Below are 17,812 nucleotides of genomic sequence, written 5' to 3'. Positions count from 1 at the left end.
TTTTTGTTGCTTTTCTCTGGAATTTCTCCAGTTTGCCCACATCTTTCCTGAAATGTGGCACCCAGAACTGGACACAATACTCCAGCTGAGGCCTAATCAGCATAGAGTAGAGCAAAAGAATTACTTCTCATGTCTTGCTTACAACACTCCTGTTAATACATCCCAGAATGATGTTTGCTTTCTTGTAGCAGTGTTCACTCATATTCATCTTGCGTGCTTTCAGGTTGGCCTTCAAGGTGTCTTTATATCTGAGGATGGGTCATTCCTTAGAGCAGGTTTCCATGCTCAGCTGGCCATAGAACACCACTTTTGGTATATGGGAAACCTCCATGCGGCCCAGGGGTCCTACCCAGCGAAGTTGAGACCTGATGAGCATACTCCGGAAGCCGGAGATTAGACATCTCTCAAGGACTTCATGCTTAGTTCTGTGGCAAACACACCATTAAAAATCCTTTATAACCTCTAATTCAAGATACAGGAAAGAAGAACAAACAGTTAAAGCATTTGAAATGCAAAATATTAAGGAGCTTTTCTTTTAACCACGGCATTGTTCTCTTGCCCTTGAGCTGCAAAAAGTTTCTAGAAAGAAAACTTCTTTGTTTGTTAGTCTTCTGAGATGGTATCAAAGATGGTAATAGCTGTCCTTGTGGGGGGAAAGAGCCGAAGTCGACTGAGATGGGCTGGAAGTGCTGGTGCTAAAGTCCAGTTCTGTCTCCTAAGACAAGAGAAACACACCCAAAAGGGGAGAGAAAAAGAGCAGCAAAGAGAGAAAATGCAGCGTCTGCCTCTGGGGCTGACTTTTTGCACCCGCAGTGCTGGAAGGATGCAGGCCCAGCACATGGTCTTGGTCTTATCACCCACCTGGCAAACTCGTACCAGAGTCGGGCTGCGTACAGCACTGCTTTTATCTGCTTCATTCTGGTCACAGACTTGCAGCTGTGTTGCAAAATACAGCCCTGGCTGGCTGCGCCCAGCTCTGATCAGACAGCACTGAAAAGGAGAGGGATAGGAAAGAGAAGAGATAAGGGGAGGAAGGAAAAGGACACCCGGGGGACAGGGACGGGGGGCGTTACAAAGTCGCACATCCCAGGAGGTGTTTGCTATTCAGCGGCGCTAGCAGACATAGCGATCTCAGCTGGTCCCTCTCTCGGCCCAGTGTGGTCAGGACATCTCTTGGGATCAGGACAACAAAGGCGGCCCCATGGTGTTGTGATGGATCCTGGGGTCCCAGGAGTTGGTGGGAGTGGCAGCCATGATGGTAAAGCTCACTCCAGTGATCGTTGGCAGACAGCTGCTAATTTGCCCCCCCGACACCTTTTCCTTTTCAGAACCCCAGAAGGGAGCGATGGGCGGAACAGCCCATCCCCTCATTAGATCGTACACCGATTCGGCCTCGTTTACCACACGCCAAGTTTGGTTCATTGATTTCCCGTCCCGCGCTGCTCTGGTTTGATTCATTGATTTCCGGTCCCGCGCTGCTCTGCTTTGGTCCATTGATTTCCGGTCCGGCGCTGCTCTGCTTTGGTCCATTGATTTCCGGTCCCGCGCTGCTCTGATTTGATTCATTGATTTCCCGTCCCGTGCTGCTCTGGTTTGATTCATTGATTTCCCGTCCCGCGCTGCTCTGGTTTGATTCGTTGATTTCCGGTCCCGTGCTGCTCTGGTTTGATTCATTGATTTCCGGTCCTGCGCTGCTCTGGTTTGATCCATTGATTTCCGGTCCCGTGCTGCTCTGGTTTGGTCCATTGATTTCCGGTCTTGCACTGCTCTTCCTTGGTCCATTGATTTCCGGTCCCGTGCTGCTCTGCTTTGGTCCGTTGATTTCCAGTCCCACGCTGCTCTGGTTTGCCAGGTGTGATCTTAACCCAGTGCTTGAGTTATATCTGGAGGCCTTTATTGTGTGGTCCCATTGGCTCCGTCTGGCTCCCTTTTGCACCTGATCCCATCGTCGTTTGTTGGTACAGGTCACTGTGACCCTTCAGAAACTTTCATGCGCTTTGCCCCAGTTGAGCTCCCAGTGAGGCTGCCTGTGCAGGCCGGTTACCACGACGTGCCTCCGGGGCTCGAGGGCCCCAGCAGCGACCATGGCACTGCCAGCACTGGGTACGATAGGGCTGGTATTGGCAGCTATAGGCTGGGTGCCCAGGGCTGGAGTTTGTGCGCTGCCCCCTTCTCACTTGGCAGCTTCGCTCCCACATGCAGAACAGCCGTAGGTGCCTCTGGACTGACCTTGTGGGTCCCATACTATTGGTTTTTAACCCTTTTCTGGCTGTTCTTGTCCTGTCAGGATTATCGACAGGGGATCGGAATCACCTACATTGAGATGAATGTGGGGAACGTGAAGGACGTGGACAGAAGAGGATTTGATCTGACGACGCCTTATAGGATCTTCAGGTGAGGGGGGGTGGTCTAAGTGCCGTGCCCCAGGGGTGCTGGTCCCTCCCCTGCCGTAGAGCACGGGGCTCCCCCCGGCCACCCCATTCCCCCACACGACTCTCTGGTGTCTTTCAGCTTCTCGGCAGACTCGGACCAGGAGAAGGATGAGTGGGTGGAGGCCATGCAGCAGTCCATCGCCGAGGCCCTCTCCAACTCGGAGGTCGCGGAGAAGATCTGGTCGGTGGAGGCAAACCGGTTCTGCGCAGACTGCGGGTCGCCCAAACCCGACTGGGCCTCCGTCAACCTTTGTGTCGTCATCTGCAAGAGATGCGCAGGTACGGGCCGAGACTAGGGGGCACGAGCTGGGGGGACGATGATGGGCCAGTGAGCTTAGCGCATGGTGCACCCCTGGCTTCAGCAAGGGGACCAGGCTTTGCCTCTTCCCCCGTCACCCCGGACTGGGCCGATCCTTCACGCCCTCCTCAGGAACTGCCTAGACTTGTGCCTGTCTCAGCCATTTCGGAGGAAGGGTCAGGAACCCCCCTAGTGGACACTTGTGGAATTGCCTCCTCCAGGGGGAGATTCATCCTAACTCAGAAACAGGGACCTCAGAGTCCTTCTGACGCAGGATCCATGCAGGGGCCGTTTCAGCCTGGTCCAGACGAGGCTGCTCATTGCCCAAGTGCACGTTCCAGTCTGCGGGGGGCTCCAAAGCCAGGGCGGGACTTCACTGAGCAGCCCGGCAGCCGCAGCAGAGCCCTGAGAGGCCCTTTCAGGAGTGTTTGTCATTAAGCATGTCCAGGCTTCTGAGTTTTGCCAGCCTAGCTGGGTTGGCTAGAAATGTGAAACAAATCACCCCCCTCACCGACACAGCTGTGCCGGCAGCTCCCCCGGTGGAGACAGCTCTGCTGGCAGACGAGTGCTTGTGTTGGCTTTGCTAATGTCCGTCAGGGAGCTGGTGGAGCTCTGCCAGCCAAACTCCTTTTGCCTGCATGCGCCGCCTCTCCACTAGGGGGCTCTGCTGGCAAAGCCGTCCAGGAGTAGCTTGACCAGCAGAGGCCCTGTAGTGTAGACAAGCCCTGAACGGACGGTATTAGTCCACTTCCCAGCGGCCAAGGCAATGGGCTGGAAATGACCCAGCAATGCAGATCTTGTTCCAACTCTACTAGCTGTGATTCTTTGGCAGTTGTCTGCATTAGAAAACTGCCATGGGTTGGAAAAACCAGGGAGACTGAAGTGTTCTCCTGTCTAGAGCGGCACCCTCCAGGGTAAAGGGGAGGCATGAGGAGGGGGGATGCTTACCTGGCACTTAGCAGGATAACCTCGCCTTAGCTGATACTGTTATCCTCTTCTGCAGATGGGGAAACTGAGGCAGAGAGGCTACAGCACTAACCTGAGGCCACCGAGCAGAGCCACTGCTTGGCTGCCGGAGTTCCTGGCTCTCAGACCATGAGGCTGTGCTGCTGTCTCTAATGAGATGTTTGCTTTTGTTTGTCTGACCCACAGGAGAACATCGGGGGCTGGGACCAAGCATCACCAAAGTGCGGAGCCTGAAGATGGACAGAAAGGTGTGGACAGAGGAGCTGATCGAGGTATCGGTGCAGATTCCCATTGGCTGGCTGCTGGAAAGGGGGCACTTTCGTAGCCATCTGTGAAATCGAGCCCTTATTTGATATTCAGACACTTGCGGGGCTTGTGGCAAATGGTACAGAGCCAGAATGACTGGGTACCTGCTTCTGGGAAGTTCAAAACTGCCAGTCAAACCCATGCGGGCTGATTCTGAGCTCCCGTACCCCTTGGTATCTGTGTTCCCTGACGGACGCTGCTGTGACGTAGAATCGCCAGCTTTGCTTCTGTAGCTTCCACCCTCTGGAAACATTCCCTATTGCTCCCATGGATCTGGAAATAAACCTGCCCCGATGCCGCCATTCAGAGTGCGAGTGTGTCCGGGACCAGGAGCCCGAATGTGCCTGGCTGCAGATAGCCGAGCTGGCGGATCAGTCACTGCCGAGGAGCTCGGGAGTGGGGAAAAGGGACGTAAGGCGTTAACAGCGCCCCTGCACAGCTTTGTTTGGAAGGAGGAGAGGCCGAGCTGTCAGGAGTCAGAAACAGCTGCACTGAGAGCAGTGGGAAAGCTGCTGATCCAGGCACGGTGACTGTATCTGGAGTAACCAGAGCCCGGAGGGCGCGGGAGGCTGTTTTGTTCCTGCAGAAATACCGAGGATACGTTCTCAAGCAGCAGAGCCGGCTCAGGAGGTGATGAAAGAGGCCGTCCTTTCTTAGGGTCCAGTCTGGAACTGGCTGAGGCTGGCCAGCGTCTCAGGGTACGTCGCCACTGGATCAGAGGTGTGACGGCTGCCTTCGTGGACGTTCCCAAGCTCGCTTTGCCGGAGCTTGAGGCACAAACAGTGAAGCTGTGGCAGTGCAGGCTAGCCATTGGACCTCATGTGCCCAGGGTCCCCTGCGCTGCTGCTGCTTCGCTGCCGTTGGTACCTGCTGGCGCGGGGGTGTGTTCGCATGCCGCTGTCACACCTCTCCCTGCGGTGGAGACAGACCCTTAGCGCTGTCACTTCCCCGTGTGGCTGCCTGAGCTCTTGGCCTGCTGTAAGTTTTATGCTGCGCCCATCACCAAGCTCTTTGGTGGCCAGTGTGGAATAGATTGCTGGCTCTCAGACGGGCTCCTGGTGATCAGAGTAGGACAGGATTCTCCCCGGCAAGGAGTCTTGATGTTCCCTGCTTCCTTGCAGCCGCTCCCTGGATGTGTGCACCTCTCGTAGTCAGCCTCTACTTAAGTTCCCTGCCCAACTATGGGGGGGGCAGGCAGCTCCCACAGAGCCAGACTTGGGTGGGACTGCGGGGAGCGAGATTCTTCACTTGCGAAGAGCGAATGGAGGCTGCTGTCTCAATCAGCGCTGACTGTGAATCAAGAGTGCAGCGCAAGTAGGAAGAACAAAACCGAGGTCTGCAGGAGAGAGCGCAGTGTGCATATGCATCTCCTCTGACAATCTGCACAGAGCGGGACACAACATGGCTGCCTCTTGCTCTCGGCAGGCAGCCGTGTGCTTAGCGAGTTCAGGAAGGGATTCCTGTACCTCCCCCTTGAATCAGATTCAGGCCACCCCATCGTTGTGTTCCCTGCAAACCCTAGACTCAGAGACTTTAAGGCCAGAAAGACCCATGGTGATCATCTAGTCTGACCTTCTGCACATCGCAGGCCACAGAACCTCACTCATCCCACCTGCAATAGATCCAAAGCCTCTGGTGAGTTACTGACATCCTCCGACCCTCTCTGCACACCAGAAAAGACCGTACACATCCAGCACATGGATCTGGAGGTGGGGTCTGACCGTGCACTCAAAAGTAGGCAGGAGCGTGGAGGGAGCTGGCAGAGGAACGCAGACACCCATCGATACCTAACGCCTGGATGCTCTCAATAAACATTCCCTGACATGAACGGAGCCAGCGCTGCATTCTGAGAGTGCTGGCACCCAAGACGCCCCTGGCTACCTCTTGCGTCTCCACCTGATCTGGGGCAGGGGCCATTTCGCTTCCCCATCTGCCCCCCCACCACGGTGACCTTGGCCCGCCGAGGGGGTGACGGCTGAATGTGTCGCAGGGGGCTGCCCATTTGGGAAGCTGTGTTAGCCACAAGGGAGAGCCTGGCTCTGCAAAGCCCTGCATAGCCTGGGCTCTGGCTGTCTGCCAGAGCGCCCTACGGTCAGCCAGCATGCCTGCGCCAGCAGCCTCTGATCAAGGTTCTGGGGCAGGTCGTGTGTCTCCTCTCATCCTCCCTGTCGCTGCACCTGTGACCTGGCAGGGATCCCACCTTGGCCTGAGACAGCTGCTGTCTCTTCACATTTGGACCTAGCGTCTGCTCGTGGGAGGTAGATCACTGGCTGCACAGGCCTCAGCACGGCTCTGCCTCCATCACACACCACAGGGACTGTCCCCTCTTTGGCTGTTCTGAGGCAAAACTAGACAGTCATCGGCCTGCCTGAGTCATACCCATCAGGAGCCCGGCGCTCCCAGCCCCAGGCAGGCTGCTCCTCTTCGCCGTCCAGTCAGACTCAGGGCCCCGCGCCAAGGAGCAGCCAGGCAGGGGCTGAGCCTTCCCCGCCCTTCTCCAGGACAATGGGATCTGGAAGCAAAGCGTGGCATGCTGGGAGATTCATCTGCTACCAGGGTGGCCAAAGTTGCTTGCAGCTCGACCCGTGTCCATCCGGAGCCTGGCTGTGTCCGGCCTCTGCGTTCCAGACACCTCTCCCCGCCCCAGAGTCAGCTCCTGCCTGCGCCTGCTTCCCACGGCCGCATCCTGAAAGTGCTTCCAGCTGCTCTCCCTAGCTGTGGGTGGCAGGTTTCTACTCTTCCTGCTCCAAGGCTACATTAACCCCCAATGGTCCCCGCCATGTGACGTGCAGAGAAATCAGCTGACAGCAAAATGGGGATGTTCCCCCCATAGATCTCACCCCCTTCCGTACTTCCGCAGCTCCCTCTCCCCCCAGGGAGAGACCAGGATCCTCCACCACTGTCGGTTCCTTCTTAGACCTTCTCCTGACTTTCTAGTCCCTTCCCTCTCCCCGCTCTGATACTTGCTGTCTTGGGAAGTGTTTAGCTGTGGTGATGATGGCGTTTTCTGTGCACTGCCCTGTTGAATTACAAAGGGCTCTGTTCACTGCCGAGTCAGGCAGCCATTTTGTGTCCAGGGCAGTGCAGACAGTCAGACACACACACGCTGCTCTCTCCTGGAATCTGCATCTTTGTTCTTCCTTGTGTTCACCACCAACAGTAAAAGCAGTGCCCTTGGCCTGTGCTCAGGAGCAACCCTACAATAACAAACCAGTATGTGAAGTCCTGTGCTTGTGAACAGCCCTACAATAACAAACCAGTGGGTACAGCCCAGCACTTAATTGCAACCTGACAATAACAAACCAGTGTGTGTGGCCTGGAACTCATGAGCAACCCTTTAATAACAAACCAGCATGTACAAACCAGTGCAGGAGGAAGAACATCAGTAAGGAAATGTGTGACTCAACGAGCAGAGGCTGCTCTGGGTGAAAATGAGGAGCAATCGCTTTAAAACGTCAGTGTCCTTTTTGTAACCTGCAGCTGGAGCCGACAAGCCTCCGTGCGGCTCAACAGAGGTTATTCTGCGGCAGGAAAGGGGGTGGGGGATTGGCTGCCCTGCCAGACCATAGGCTCAATGGCTGAGCGGTGTTCTCTGGACTGAGATCCATAGGAGAAGTGTGTTTGGGCCAGCCAGGGCCCTCGGGGCAGGGAACAATCCCAGTCTGGCTGAAGGAGCGGGGAGATGAACGAACAGCCTGACGATTAGCTGGTCTCCTTGTCTGTCTGCAGACACCACACAGTGGGGGATTTCACATATGAACAGCAAACGGGACTCCCACATCCGTGCTGGGGCATTCAGTTACCAGCTCTCTCCCCCCTTCCCCTGGTTCTTATACTGCTGCCCCTCCCCGTGGTATCTGATCTCCGATTCATAGGTTGGTACGCCACAGAGCCAGAAGGGGCTGCTGAGATCACGTCATCTGATCTCCTGTTGAATCCAGGCCGTAGGAGTTCCTGGGATTCATCTGCTTGTCTGTCCGTCTGTCTCTTTGTTCCATGTGCACCTGGCCCCTTGCCCAACCTTCCCCACTCAGCCCACCCCTTGGGAAAAGCCTCAGGGAACACACGGGCTTTGCACGTGCCTTTGGGTGAGCCCATTGGGCTGTTGGACTGAGTGTTAATGACGGGCAGGTTGGTGCTGTTCTCCCCCTTTGACCACACCCAGAGCTGTGCTAGGCACCAGCCCTACACGGTTTGTCTCGTGTCCAGCGGAGATCCATGGGGGATGCAGGAAGGGTAATGGGGAGGCGGTGGCACTGGCACAGAGGTGCCAGTCTGTGCCACTCACTCTGCCATCACTGTTTTTTATCCCCAGCTGTTCTGCCAGGTTGGGAACTGCGTGGCGAACCAGTTCTGGGCAGCCAACGTGCCCCCCAGCGAGGCCATCCATGTGGCGAGTGGGAGCCAGGAGCGGAGACGCTTCCTCATAGCCAAGTACAAGGAGGGCAAGTATCGGCGCTACCACCCACTCTTCGGCAACCAGGAGGAGCTCAACAAGGTTGGTGCCTAGTGGTCTCGAGATCACATTCAGGGGAAGGACTGGTCTGCAGGCCTCTGTCCCGGCAAGGGGTTTCCATCGCCTGGAGACGGTGAGCGGGTGGGGCCTTCTCCACCCAGGGCCTGCGTGCTAAAGAGCCTCCTTCAACACTGGATTTTCCTCCTCGTCTTCCACAGAGGCAGCACGACCTAGTGGGAGGGGCTCAGGCCTGGGAGCTGGGATCTCCTAAGAGTGGTTCTGTCTGACTCGCTCTGGGAGCTTTGCCCAGCTGCCAAAGCCCAAATGTTCACAAATGGGCCACCGATGGTGACACTGATTTTCAGAGGTGGAGGTACCCACAGCTCCAGTCGATAGCACGAGAAGCTGTGGGAGCCCAGGCAGTGGCCCGAGTGGTGATCCTCATGTCTGACCTCCTCTGTCCCTAAAATCTATGAAATCAGCTCCAAGGTCTTGCAGGTTGATCACCCAGAAGAGGCTGCCTGGCTCCCTGCTTCAGTTTCCCCCATCTGTGAAATGGGCATGCTCCTGTCTGACCAACAAGTGCTCAGTGTAATTGTCTGTGATGTGTGTATTGTATACAGGGGAGGTGTGATGCACGGGGGCGGGAGGAGTGGCTCAGGTCGGGCTCTGTGGGGGTGGTCAGGTAGTTTGCCTGGTGCTTGGTTAAATGTTGGTTTTCAATAAATAGATGTTAAACTGACGCCTGGCCTGCTCTTAGCCTAAAGATCCCAGGTCTCGACCTGGGAGGGTAATCCAATTGTTCTGGCCAAATTCCAGTTAAGAAATAACATTCTGTCTCTCTGAAATTCCCTCTGCAGTGTCTCAGGTATGGTTGTAACGTGTCATGAAATGTTGCTGTGTGCTATTCAGTAGCTGCTGTGTGCCACCCCAGAGGTGACTGCATTTCAGACCTGAATGAAGTGATTCCAGTGTACAGTCTGTAGCTTGCTTTGTGGCAAATGGGGTCTGTATAATTGCCAGTTCTTTTCCTCAGCACCAACAGTGCCCACTGAGCTCTTGATAAAAGTGTGTGGGGTAAACAAACGCTTTAAGTTCTCACGTTGCAGTGACCCTGTGGGGCAGTCAGAAGGCTCCTTGCACGGCAATGGAATCCAGACCAGGACTTAGGTGAGGCCGCGCAGACTGTGCCAGGGAGTTAGAGAGCTCTGGAGAACCACAGGGTCTGTCTGTGTCCAGCAGCCTTAGTATCGAATTCAATGTATAATGTTCCTTGCAGACCCTGGCTGGCTTTGGAGGAGAGCTGGCACAAACACTTTCCTTTTCTCTGTCCCAGAGATGGCAGCTTGTGCCTTCCAGTTCAGGCAGAGGCTTCCGCTCTGAACAGCGCTCAGAGTCTCTTCTCTCTCCCCCTGGCTTTCTGCAGGGGATTTTGTCCCTGGCTGCATCTCTACTCTGCAGATGGGGAGCTGCTTAGAGGTCCTGAGATCCCAGGTCCTCCCCGGGCTGTGGCCAGTTGGGAGGGAGGTGGCTGGAGCTTTGCTCTTTCTTGGAGCTAGAAAGAAAGGAGAAGGCACAAGCTAAAATAATCCACTCGGCAAACCCAGCAGGATACCGCAGGAGGAGCTGGGTGGATGGAGTGATCAGAACATCGGGGTCTGGAGTCTTGGCTCACCCCCTCCCACCTGGACCTCTGGCATCATCCCCGGCCCATTATCTGGGCAAGGATGGTGTCTCTGGCCTCTGCTTGCCAGGAGCTGGGACTGGACGACAGGGGATGGATCAGTTGGTGATGACCTGCTCTGTTCATTCCCCCTGGGGGAACCTGTCAGTGGCCACTGTTGGAAGACAGGACACTGGGCTGGATGGACCTTGATCTGACCCAGTCTGGCTACTCTTATGTTCTTATGTCACCCAGGCCCGTTCTCCCTGAGCATAATGCTGCATTTGCTTTCTTCCCGTGATCCTATCCACGGGGCCAGTGTCTCCCCTCGTAATGCTGGGAATAGACCATGCCTGAGGATCCCGGCTCCTCCAGGCCCGCCATCCACTCCTGTGCCCCACTAGCCCCTATCCCTGTACCTCGCATCCTGTTCGTTCATGCCCCACACGCAGTCCGCTGGCAAGGCTGGTCTCACTGCTGCGGCAGGGGTGCTCTTGCAGTATTTGCCCCAAGTGCGTATTGGCCTTGGCTGCAGCCTGTAGGGAGAGAGGCTGAAACCAAATGTCAAGACCATCCAGGCACCTGGCAGTTTCATTCATCTCTTAGCCCAGTACAAAGGTCTGAACAGGACAGACTGAAACTTTCATCTGGCCTAGATCCCATCCTCCCTGAGGGCTAGTGGCTTTGTTCAGCCTGAAAAGAACTGATCTTGACTGAACAACAACTCGAGGGTTGGGTCTCCCGCAGGCACCTTTGCCCTGATCACTGTGTGTGTGCAGCTAGGAACCGCATGGGAACCTGGTCTATTCCAGGTGTCGACAGTCCCTGAACACCAAATGGCTTTTGAGCCCCCAGCTCATTACAAGTTCCTCTTGCAAAGCTGGCCGAGCTTGTAAGCATTGCAGGGCAGGGGGCAGGAGTGGTTGGCCCAAGTGTAATACCCCTCTCCTCCCCGCGCCATGGGTGGACAGCGGGTTTTGAACCAGGGCGCTTCAGCACCGAAGTAGGCTTGAGCTAAAGGAGTAGCTCCTCTAGCAGTAGTAGACTGTTATCCTCTAGTGGCTCAGTCACTAAGGGGCAATATGATTCACACATTGTGCTGCCTACTTGTGTTGCTTAATTCCTGTTATTGGCCTCTCACACCAAGTGAGTGAAGTCTACTGGGACTCAAAATCACTGCTTCGGAAGGGTCATTAGCACCGTAGCCCGGGCCTCTGCTGCTTGAGCAAGAGGAATAACTTTTGGCTGGTAGTGGTAGTAAGAAGTTATCCTCTAAAGAACCAGCCACCAGAGGGGGATGCACTGTTACCCTGGGGGCCTCCAAATGACCTTCCTAAACATTGCAGCATAGCAGACCAACCCCTGTGATACTGTTCTAAAGGAATTCTTTCAGGGCAGGCTATTTCCCGGGGGCTCTATCAGGGAACTGAAATATTTTAAATGAGCTAATTTCAGAGAGCTATGTTGAGCATCCCTTTAAGAGACAACTTGAAGCCCTCACTGGTAACGGCTGGTGACAGACATGGCACCAAACGGGAAAGCGGATTTTTTTTCCATGCTCCAGGCAAAGTTGGGGGGACGGTGGGAGGAGCATAATTCGCTTTTGAACTCTTTCTTTTTTCCTTTTGCTTCACACCCGTGGTGAGGATTACGTGGGAGCAGCGACTGGGCTGCAGAACAACAGAAACCAGGCTGGCCGTTTCAGATTGCAAGCCGCTTTCCCTCCTGGGCTTTGTATTTTTGTTTGCTTAGGAAGTCCAGTCCCCGCCCTAAGCCTCTCTTGGCTGGCTGGGAGTTGGAGAGGCGCTCTGGAATTCCACATGTGGGCTTGCTTGTTTTCTCCCTATACAGAGGCCGTCCCACCCTCTCGCTGTATGACTTCACCCAGGGCTCCGTAAAGGAGGGATTAAAACCAAAACTGCTCCAAACTTTCTCCCCCAGTTCAAGCCCCTTTCCCTTCCCCAGCTGGCCTGGAAGCCAGCTCTCAGCTGCAGCAATCAGCAGCCCTTGCCTGTGGCACTTTCTGCCTCTGTCCATCTTTGGTTTCCAGACTTTTGCTGAGCTCAGCTCGGAGCCCCCACAGCCTGCCCCGCTCTGGGTTTTAGCTGGTGAGGGGGCTTTGTCATTCTCTGCTGATGCTCTGCCGTGTCTCCAGCGGCGACTGGACTCATCTGTTGCTTTCCTTGACCTGTTGCAGGCCCTGTGCGCTACGGTGACGACGAGCGACCTGGCTGAAACTCAGTCCTTGGTGTTCTGCGGGGCGGAGGTGAGCTGCTTCTCTGGGGACCTCGACTTCCCGAACCCCATCTCCTTAGCCGAGCAGGCTGGACAGAAGCTGCAGATGGAATTCCTGCTTCATAACAAAAACTCAGGTAAGAAGAGCAGGTGGGACCGGGCAGTGGAAATGCTGCCGCTGAGCTTGCCTTGCCTGAGAGAGACAGGTGGGCTGGGCTAGTGGGTAGAGCATCAGACGCGCGGGCTCTGTTCTCTGCTCCGTTACTGACTGGTTCAAGGTCACACACCGAGTCACTTCGTGTCGTTTCTCTCATCAGTGAAATAGGGCTGGGTACACTCACATACCTCGCTAATGAGGCTTGGTTTGCAACGTGTGCCAAGTGCTTTGAGATCCTCCGTGCTATGGAGGAGGGGCCGAGTGTGGATAGCAAAGTTGCAAGAACTCTGAAGAGATCCTTCGTGGGTTTGAAGCATTAGCTTGGAGCTTGCTAGGTCCCTGGCAGAGCTATTTGAAACTGGGCGGTGTCGGTTCACATGAGCCAGGGCTTTGGTTCTGTGGGTCCCATGTGAACCCAGAACTGCCCTCGCCCCGTCCCTGGGCCTGCTCTGAACTCTCCCCTGCCTCCTCTTGGCCTGACTCAGAGCTGAACCTCCTAGCCCCAGTGTGGCTCAGGTTTCAGCCCCAAAGGACCAACTTTGGCACAAACACAGTCTTTGGCGTGTAGCTGAAATCAGGCTAGTTCTGGTCAGGCTTCCAGGAAAGTTTCCCCCACCCTTCTGGAGAAAGTGTGAGAGGTGTATGAGCACAGGCAGTGGGTATGAATGAGGAGGGGGCTGGTATGGGTATATGTTGGTGTCAGCTGTAACACACATTTAAAACTGTGTTTAAAAGGCCCTTCTTACCCAGAGAAAATGCAGCAAACAGCCCAGCTGCAAAGGCACCAGGAGCGGCGCCTTCTCTTCCACCATTCTCATGGGCTGGTTGGAATCTGCCTGGAGCATCTTTCCGTGCTGTCCTAGCATGCCTCAGCAATCTAGGGCAGCGTCCGATGGGAGGGAGCCCCGTGGAGCCGGAGCCTGCAGTCCCTCCCCTGGGGGTCTGAAAAGTGATAATCTCTCCCCTGTTTGTCCCCTGTGCTCCATCAGTATGAGATGAGAAGGAGTCAGGCTTGATTCGGCTCTTCGCTGCAGCAGTTTAAATCAGGAGCGACTCTGCTGAAGTGGGAAGGAAGGGCAAGCTGGGTGGTGGTAGGAGCTGCTGGTTCCTATGCTGCCTGGTTGCACTCTGCCTGTTCTCAGTCACACAGTCACTGGGAGACCCAATGTGGAGCTCCGCCTTCCTGCCCATTGCTGGGACCTCTCCGGATGCCAGCACCCCCAGCGTCTGCTCCCGTGAAAGGCGATGCAAAGCTCCCGCCGACTGCCATGGCCCGCGCCACGCTGTTCAGGGCCCAGCTGGTTCTGCTAGAGGGCTGTCACCGTGCTGCTGGTTCTTGGAAGCCTGTGCATTCAGTGCAGCAGGATGATGGAGTGCCAGCGGCAAAGAGTTGTCTGCTGTCAGGTTACTACCCGTTAAGGCGACAGACTCAGGTGTTTTCAGGTGCTCGGGCAGATGGCTGGGGGAAGCGTGACCCATCAGCTGCCCGGTATTCACCAAAGCGATGCTCTGCCCTGGGCTGCTCTGCATTTCCCGTGAGGGTTTCCGCCCCCGTCAGTGCTTTGCTGGGGTCTGACCTGTGTGCCCTGAGCACCCGAGCTCCCAGCTGACTTCCTGCTCAGCATGGCTCATTGCTTTGCAGCATGAGTGCGTCAAGCCACATACGAGCAGATCCTGGCCTCCAGGAGAAGATCCACTGTGTGCGTTCAATAGAATCCCTCCTCACCCTGCATCGCCACAAACATTTACCCACCGGCCGCGGCCCTGCAGCGCTCGATGTTAGATCCCGGCAAGCTAGCGCTAGGGCACAATGCCCATCTGCAAACAAGCCCAGGTTATGGTTCTCTTCTGGCTCATCTCTAATCTGCAGCTCTGGTTCCATAGGACAAAATCCTCAAGTCAGTCAAAGGGCGTCTCATTCTAAAGGCTTCCTCCTGGTTCTGGTATGTCTCTGGAAAACTCCCATTGATTCGGGTAGGGACCCGGACTTTGCAGAGGGGAAAAAGGAGAGGAAATGTCCATCATCCGGAATACAACGCCTGGGAGCACAGTGCGGGCCAATCGATCTCTGCTGTTGATCTCTAGTCTAATCTATAGACAGCTCGCTCATGACCGTAATATCTGGGTGACCTATAAACCTCTTGAAGTTGTTGGATTTATGGGAGGGGTGGAGGGAGGAGAGGGGGAGAAATCTGGCCCAGTAAGTTTAGAAATGTCAGCACAAAAGTAAATCCAGCCGGTGGGAGCCCTCTCCAGCCTGTGCATGATGAATCAGAGACATCTGAGAGCTCTTAGATAAAATAGTCCCTCTCCTGGGGCCATCCCGAGCTTGCTTCCTGCTGTTTGCCTGCAGTCCAGTGCGCTGAGTCGTTTTTGCAGAGTACATTTCTGGCAAGGACATAAGGGCCCTGTCTATGAGGGATGGGCAAATCAGGCTGGAGAATGTGCAGTCCAGGCTCAAAACTCGCACAGAGCAAGAGCCCAAATGCTGATGTCTCCCCCATCGATCATTTGTACAGCTGGGTTCCCGATGAGGCCAAAAACATAAGGGCTGAAGTACCACAGGAGGGGCTGTTCGCCGGGTATTTTCAGCCAGACCAGAAAGAGGGAGAAGCAGAGAGCTCTCGACAAAGCTGCTATGCCCAGATTGCCAGCTGGCAGAGCCAAAGGTTTCAGATAAGCATCTCTGCTGTAAACAATCCTGGGCAGAGACCTCGCTTCTACACCACCCTATCCAGCCCCTGCTCCCTGGGGAAAAGCAGTAACCCCAGAGTTTGCACCTTTCCACCCCAGATCTCTGAGCACTGCACCAAGGGGCCTGAGTATTGCCACCAAGGGGGAAACTGAGCCCTGGAGCCATGAAGCGTCCATGGCAGTGCTGGGAATAGAACTGAGATCAGCTTTTAAAGCAGGCCCGTCCTTTGGCCACCTGCAGGATTTTGTCCCTGCCCTTGAGGGCCGGGACCTTCTCTTCCGCTGTGGTTTGGAAAGCCCTGAGCACTCCATCGGCATTGAAGAAATACTTGTTAGAGAGAACGACCTTCTGCCCTGATTCCTGAGCACCTTCCCTGTGAGGAGCTCAGCGCGCTCCACTGACATGGGTGATTTCAGCTTGAATGGTGTCTCTGCGAGGAAAGGAAGGAATATCGTCTCTGTTTTAAAGATGGGGAAACTGAGGCACAGAGTGGCGACGTGACTAACGCAAGGTGTCTGTGGCGGAGCCGGGAATAGAGCCCAGCTCCCCTAGCCCCAAGACCATGCACCTGACTAGGAGAGTCTTTTTTTTTTTTTTCCCCTTTTTCGCCTCCTCAAGGTTAGCAGTGAATTCAGCACTAGTGCCGTGCCCCCGGGCTGGCGTCGCATAGTGTGAGGATATGGCTTTTGTCTCCTCACCGGCCTGGCTGTTGGTTTATGTTAGATAAACCAGGCCCTGTCTCTGTCCGGTTTGCGTAGCTCAGGAATCCCTTCCCCGACTTGCTGGTCACGAAGCAGCACAACAGAGCTGTCAGCTCGGAGAGACAAGCTCCGGCTGATTGCGCCGGCTCCTTCCGTTAACAGAGCGACGACAAGGGACTGTAACAACAGCGTCTCCCCGGCCAGTCCCAGGGCTATTGTTGTGGGGCTCTGTGACAGCCTGGTGGTGGGCCATTTCCGATGCCCTGCTGCAATCCTCACACAATCCGCCTGCCCCTACGATTGCCTTGAATGTGCCCTGCCACACTGGCACCATCCCAGCCTCCCAAGCAGACCACCAGGCCTGCCTCCAGGGCTCACACGCCCAAGGAGGGGACCTCTATGCCAGGATCTCTTCTCCGGGCCCAAGCAGCAGAGTAGGAGAGGTACCACTGCAGTGGTGCTGCCTGGGGAGGTTAATTTACTGCTCCCTTGTACCTGGACATGAACTGTTCCCTACATTCAGTCTAGCAGTCCTACTGCTGGAGCCTTCGGCCCGGCCCCGCCGCAGCCCCGCTTCTTAGCACCAGGCTGGTGGGAAGAGATGAGCCTCGCTGCGCACTCTGAAAGGAGCAAGAGCCTGGCTAAGCGCGATCATCAGCGGGAACAGTGGTACGGCCACGGCTCTGCGCTGAGATCACCCGGCCTCCAGCCACAGCAAGTCTGTGCCTGGCCTCAGTCAGCATCCACTCACTGATTTAACCCACCTGGCTGAGGGCTGGCGTCCCCCGTACCTGGGCATTGCTCCTCATAAGGATGTAAAGAGCAGCTGGGCAGGGTGACACTGGAGGGCAGTTTAGCTCGGGCCGAGGGGCGCAGGAAGCGCCCCGTGTACACCTTGGGAGGTGGCAGCAGGAGGGGACGGGGCACTGAGTAGTAGGCGGTGAGAGGGTAACCGGAGGAGCCGTGAGGTGGCACAAAGCCCAGAGCTCCCAGGAGCGGCCTGTGTCGGCCGTTGCTAAGAGCACCAGCTGCAGCACGCAGGGCAGTCGAAAACTCGGAATAACATGCAGACGCTGCTCCCTACAGAGCACCTGGTCTCCTACCCCCTTCACCCTGCACAGCACGTCGCGTCTCAGCTTCCTATCAGCCCCCAGGGGAGACAGGAGGGCCGTCTCCCCTATAGCTGGCTAGACATCGCAAAGCTAGGGCTGTAGCCCAGAGCTCCCCTCCGGCTGCCCTGCTGGGATAAGCCATGGCTGCTCAGCCCCTCTGCTTCTTTCTGGGGTGCTGACTTATCGGACATAAGAGGGGGCTTGGGGCAGCCTAGGCAGAGGATGCTGTGGGTATGACTGAGGTCTCTTCGTTGGCAGGTGAGGGGTTAACACGTCTCACTCAAGCAGGACGGGCCGCTCAGAGGGCTGGGAGTTGGATATGGTGTCTGAGCTCTGTCCCCCCCGAGGGCTGTAGGGTCTGAAAGCTGACAAGCTGCTGGCTGTTGGGCAGCCTGCGCTGTTGGTTTCAACCCAGCTCCGAGAGTGCACGTAACAGCTGTTTGTGGTCTCAGCAGAGAGGCCAAGGGTTAACTGAGCCCTGAAGACTGAACCCCTCTCTCATCCTTAGCATGGGTCCCTCCGGGCCAGATTGAGTCCTGCAGGCAGCGACGGGCACCATGACAGCTAGCACTGGGCCTGCTCTAAGAGTGGTCTCTGGGGCTGCCCGGGGGTACGATAGAAAAGTGGCAGAAAGCAGCTTCTAGTCTGTGGCCAAATGGCTATTTTCATACGAAGCTGGTAGGTGGCCCTGACCACCTCAGTGTTGCTGTTTGCCCTGGGCTGCCAATGCCAGAGTGACGCTTGGCTCCTAGCCAGCGAGAGTTCAAATCCCTTGTCCGCTGGGCGCGGCA

At 55.8% G+C, this 17,812-nt stretch overlaps 1 protein-coding gene across 8 annotated transcripts in view; it reads left to right on the top strand.

The window, feature by feature from the left end:
* ARAP1 (ArfGAP with RhoGAP domain, ankyrin repeat and PH domain 1) overlaps nucleotides 1-17,812 on the top strand; it is a 154,019-nt gene that overhangs the window by 87,943 nt on the left and 48,264 nt on the right. For all 8 annotated transcript variants that reach the window (XM_050943979.1, XM_050942533.1, XM_050943209.1 and 5 more), the window contains 5 exons: nucleotides 2,288-2,394; nucleotides 2,512-2,711; nucleotides 3,883-3,968; nucleotides 8,318-8,500; nucleotides 12,319-12,493. In XM_050943979.1, the coding sequence (XP_050799936.1) occupies nucleotides 2,288-2,394; nucleotides 2,512-2,711; nucleotides 3,883-3,968; nucleotides 8,318-8,500; nucleotides 12,319-12,493 (751 nt within the window). The remainder of the gene's footprint in view (nucleotides 1-2,287; nucleotides 2,395-2,511; nucleotides 2,712-3,882; nucleotides 3,969-8,317; nucleotides 8,501-12,318; nucleotides 12,494-17,812) is intronic.

Source organism: Gopherus flavomarginatus, chromosome 1 (genome assembly GCF_025201925.1).
Source record: "Gopherus flavomarginatus isolate rGopFla2 chromosome 1, rGopFla2.mat.asm, whole genome shotgun sequence".
Lineage (NCBI taxonomy): Eukaryota > Metazoa > Chordata > Testudines > Testudinidae > Gopherus > Gopherus flavomarginatus.
Note: the sequence above shows the minus strand (reverse complement) of the source record. Positions and strands in the feature narration are given on the sequence as shown.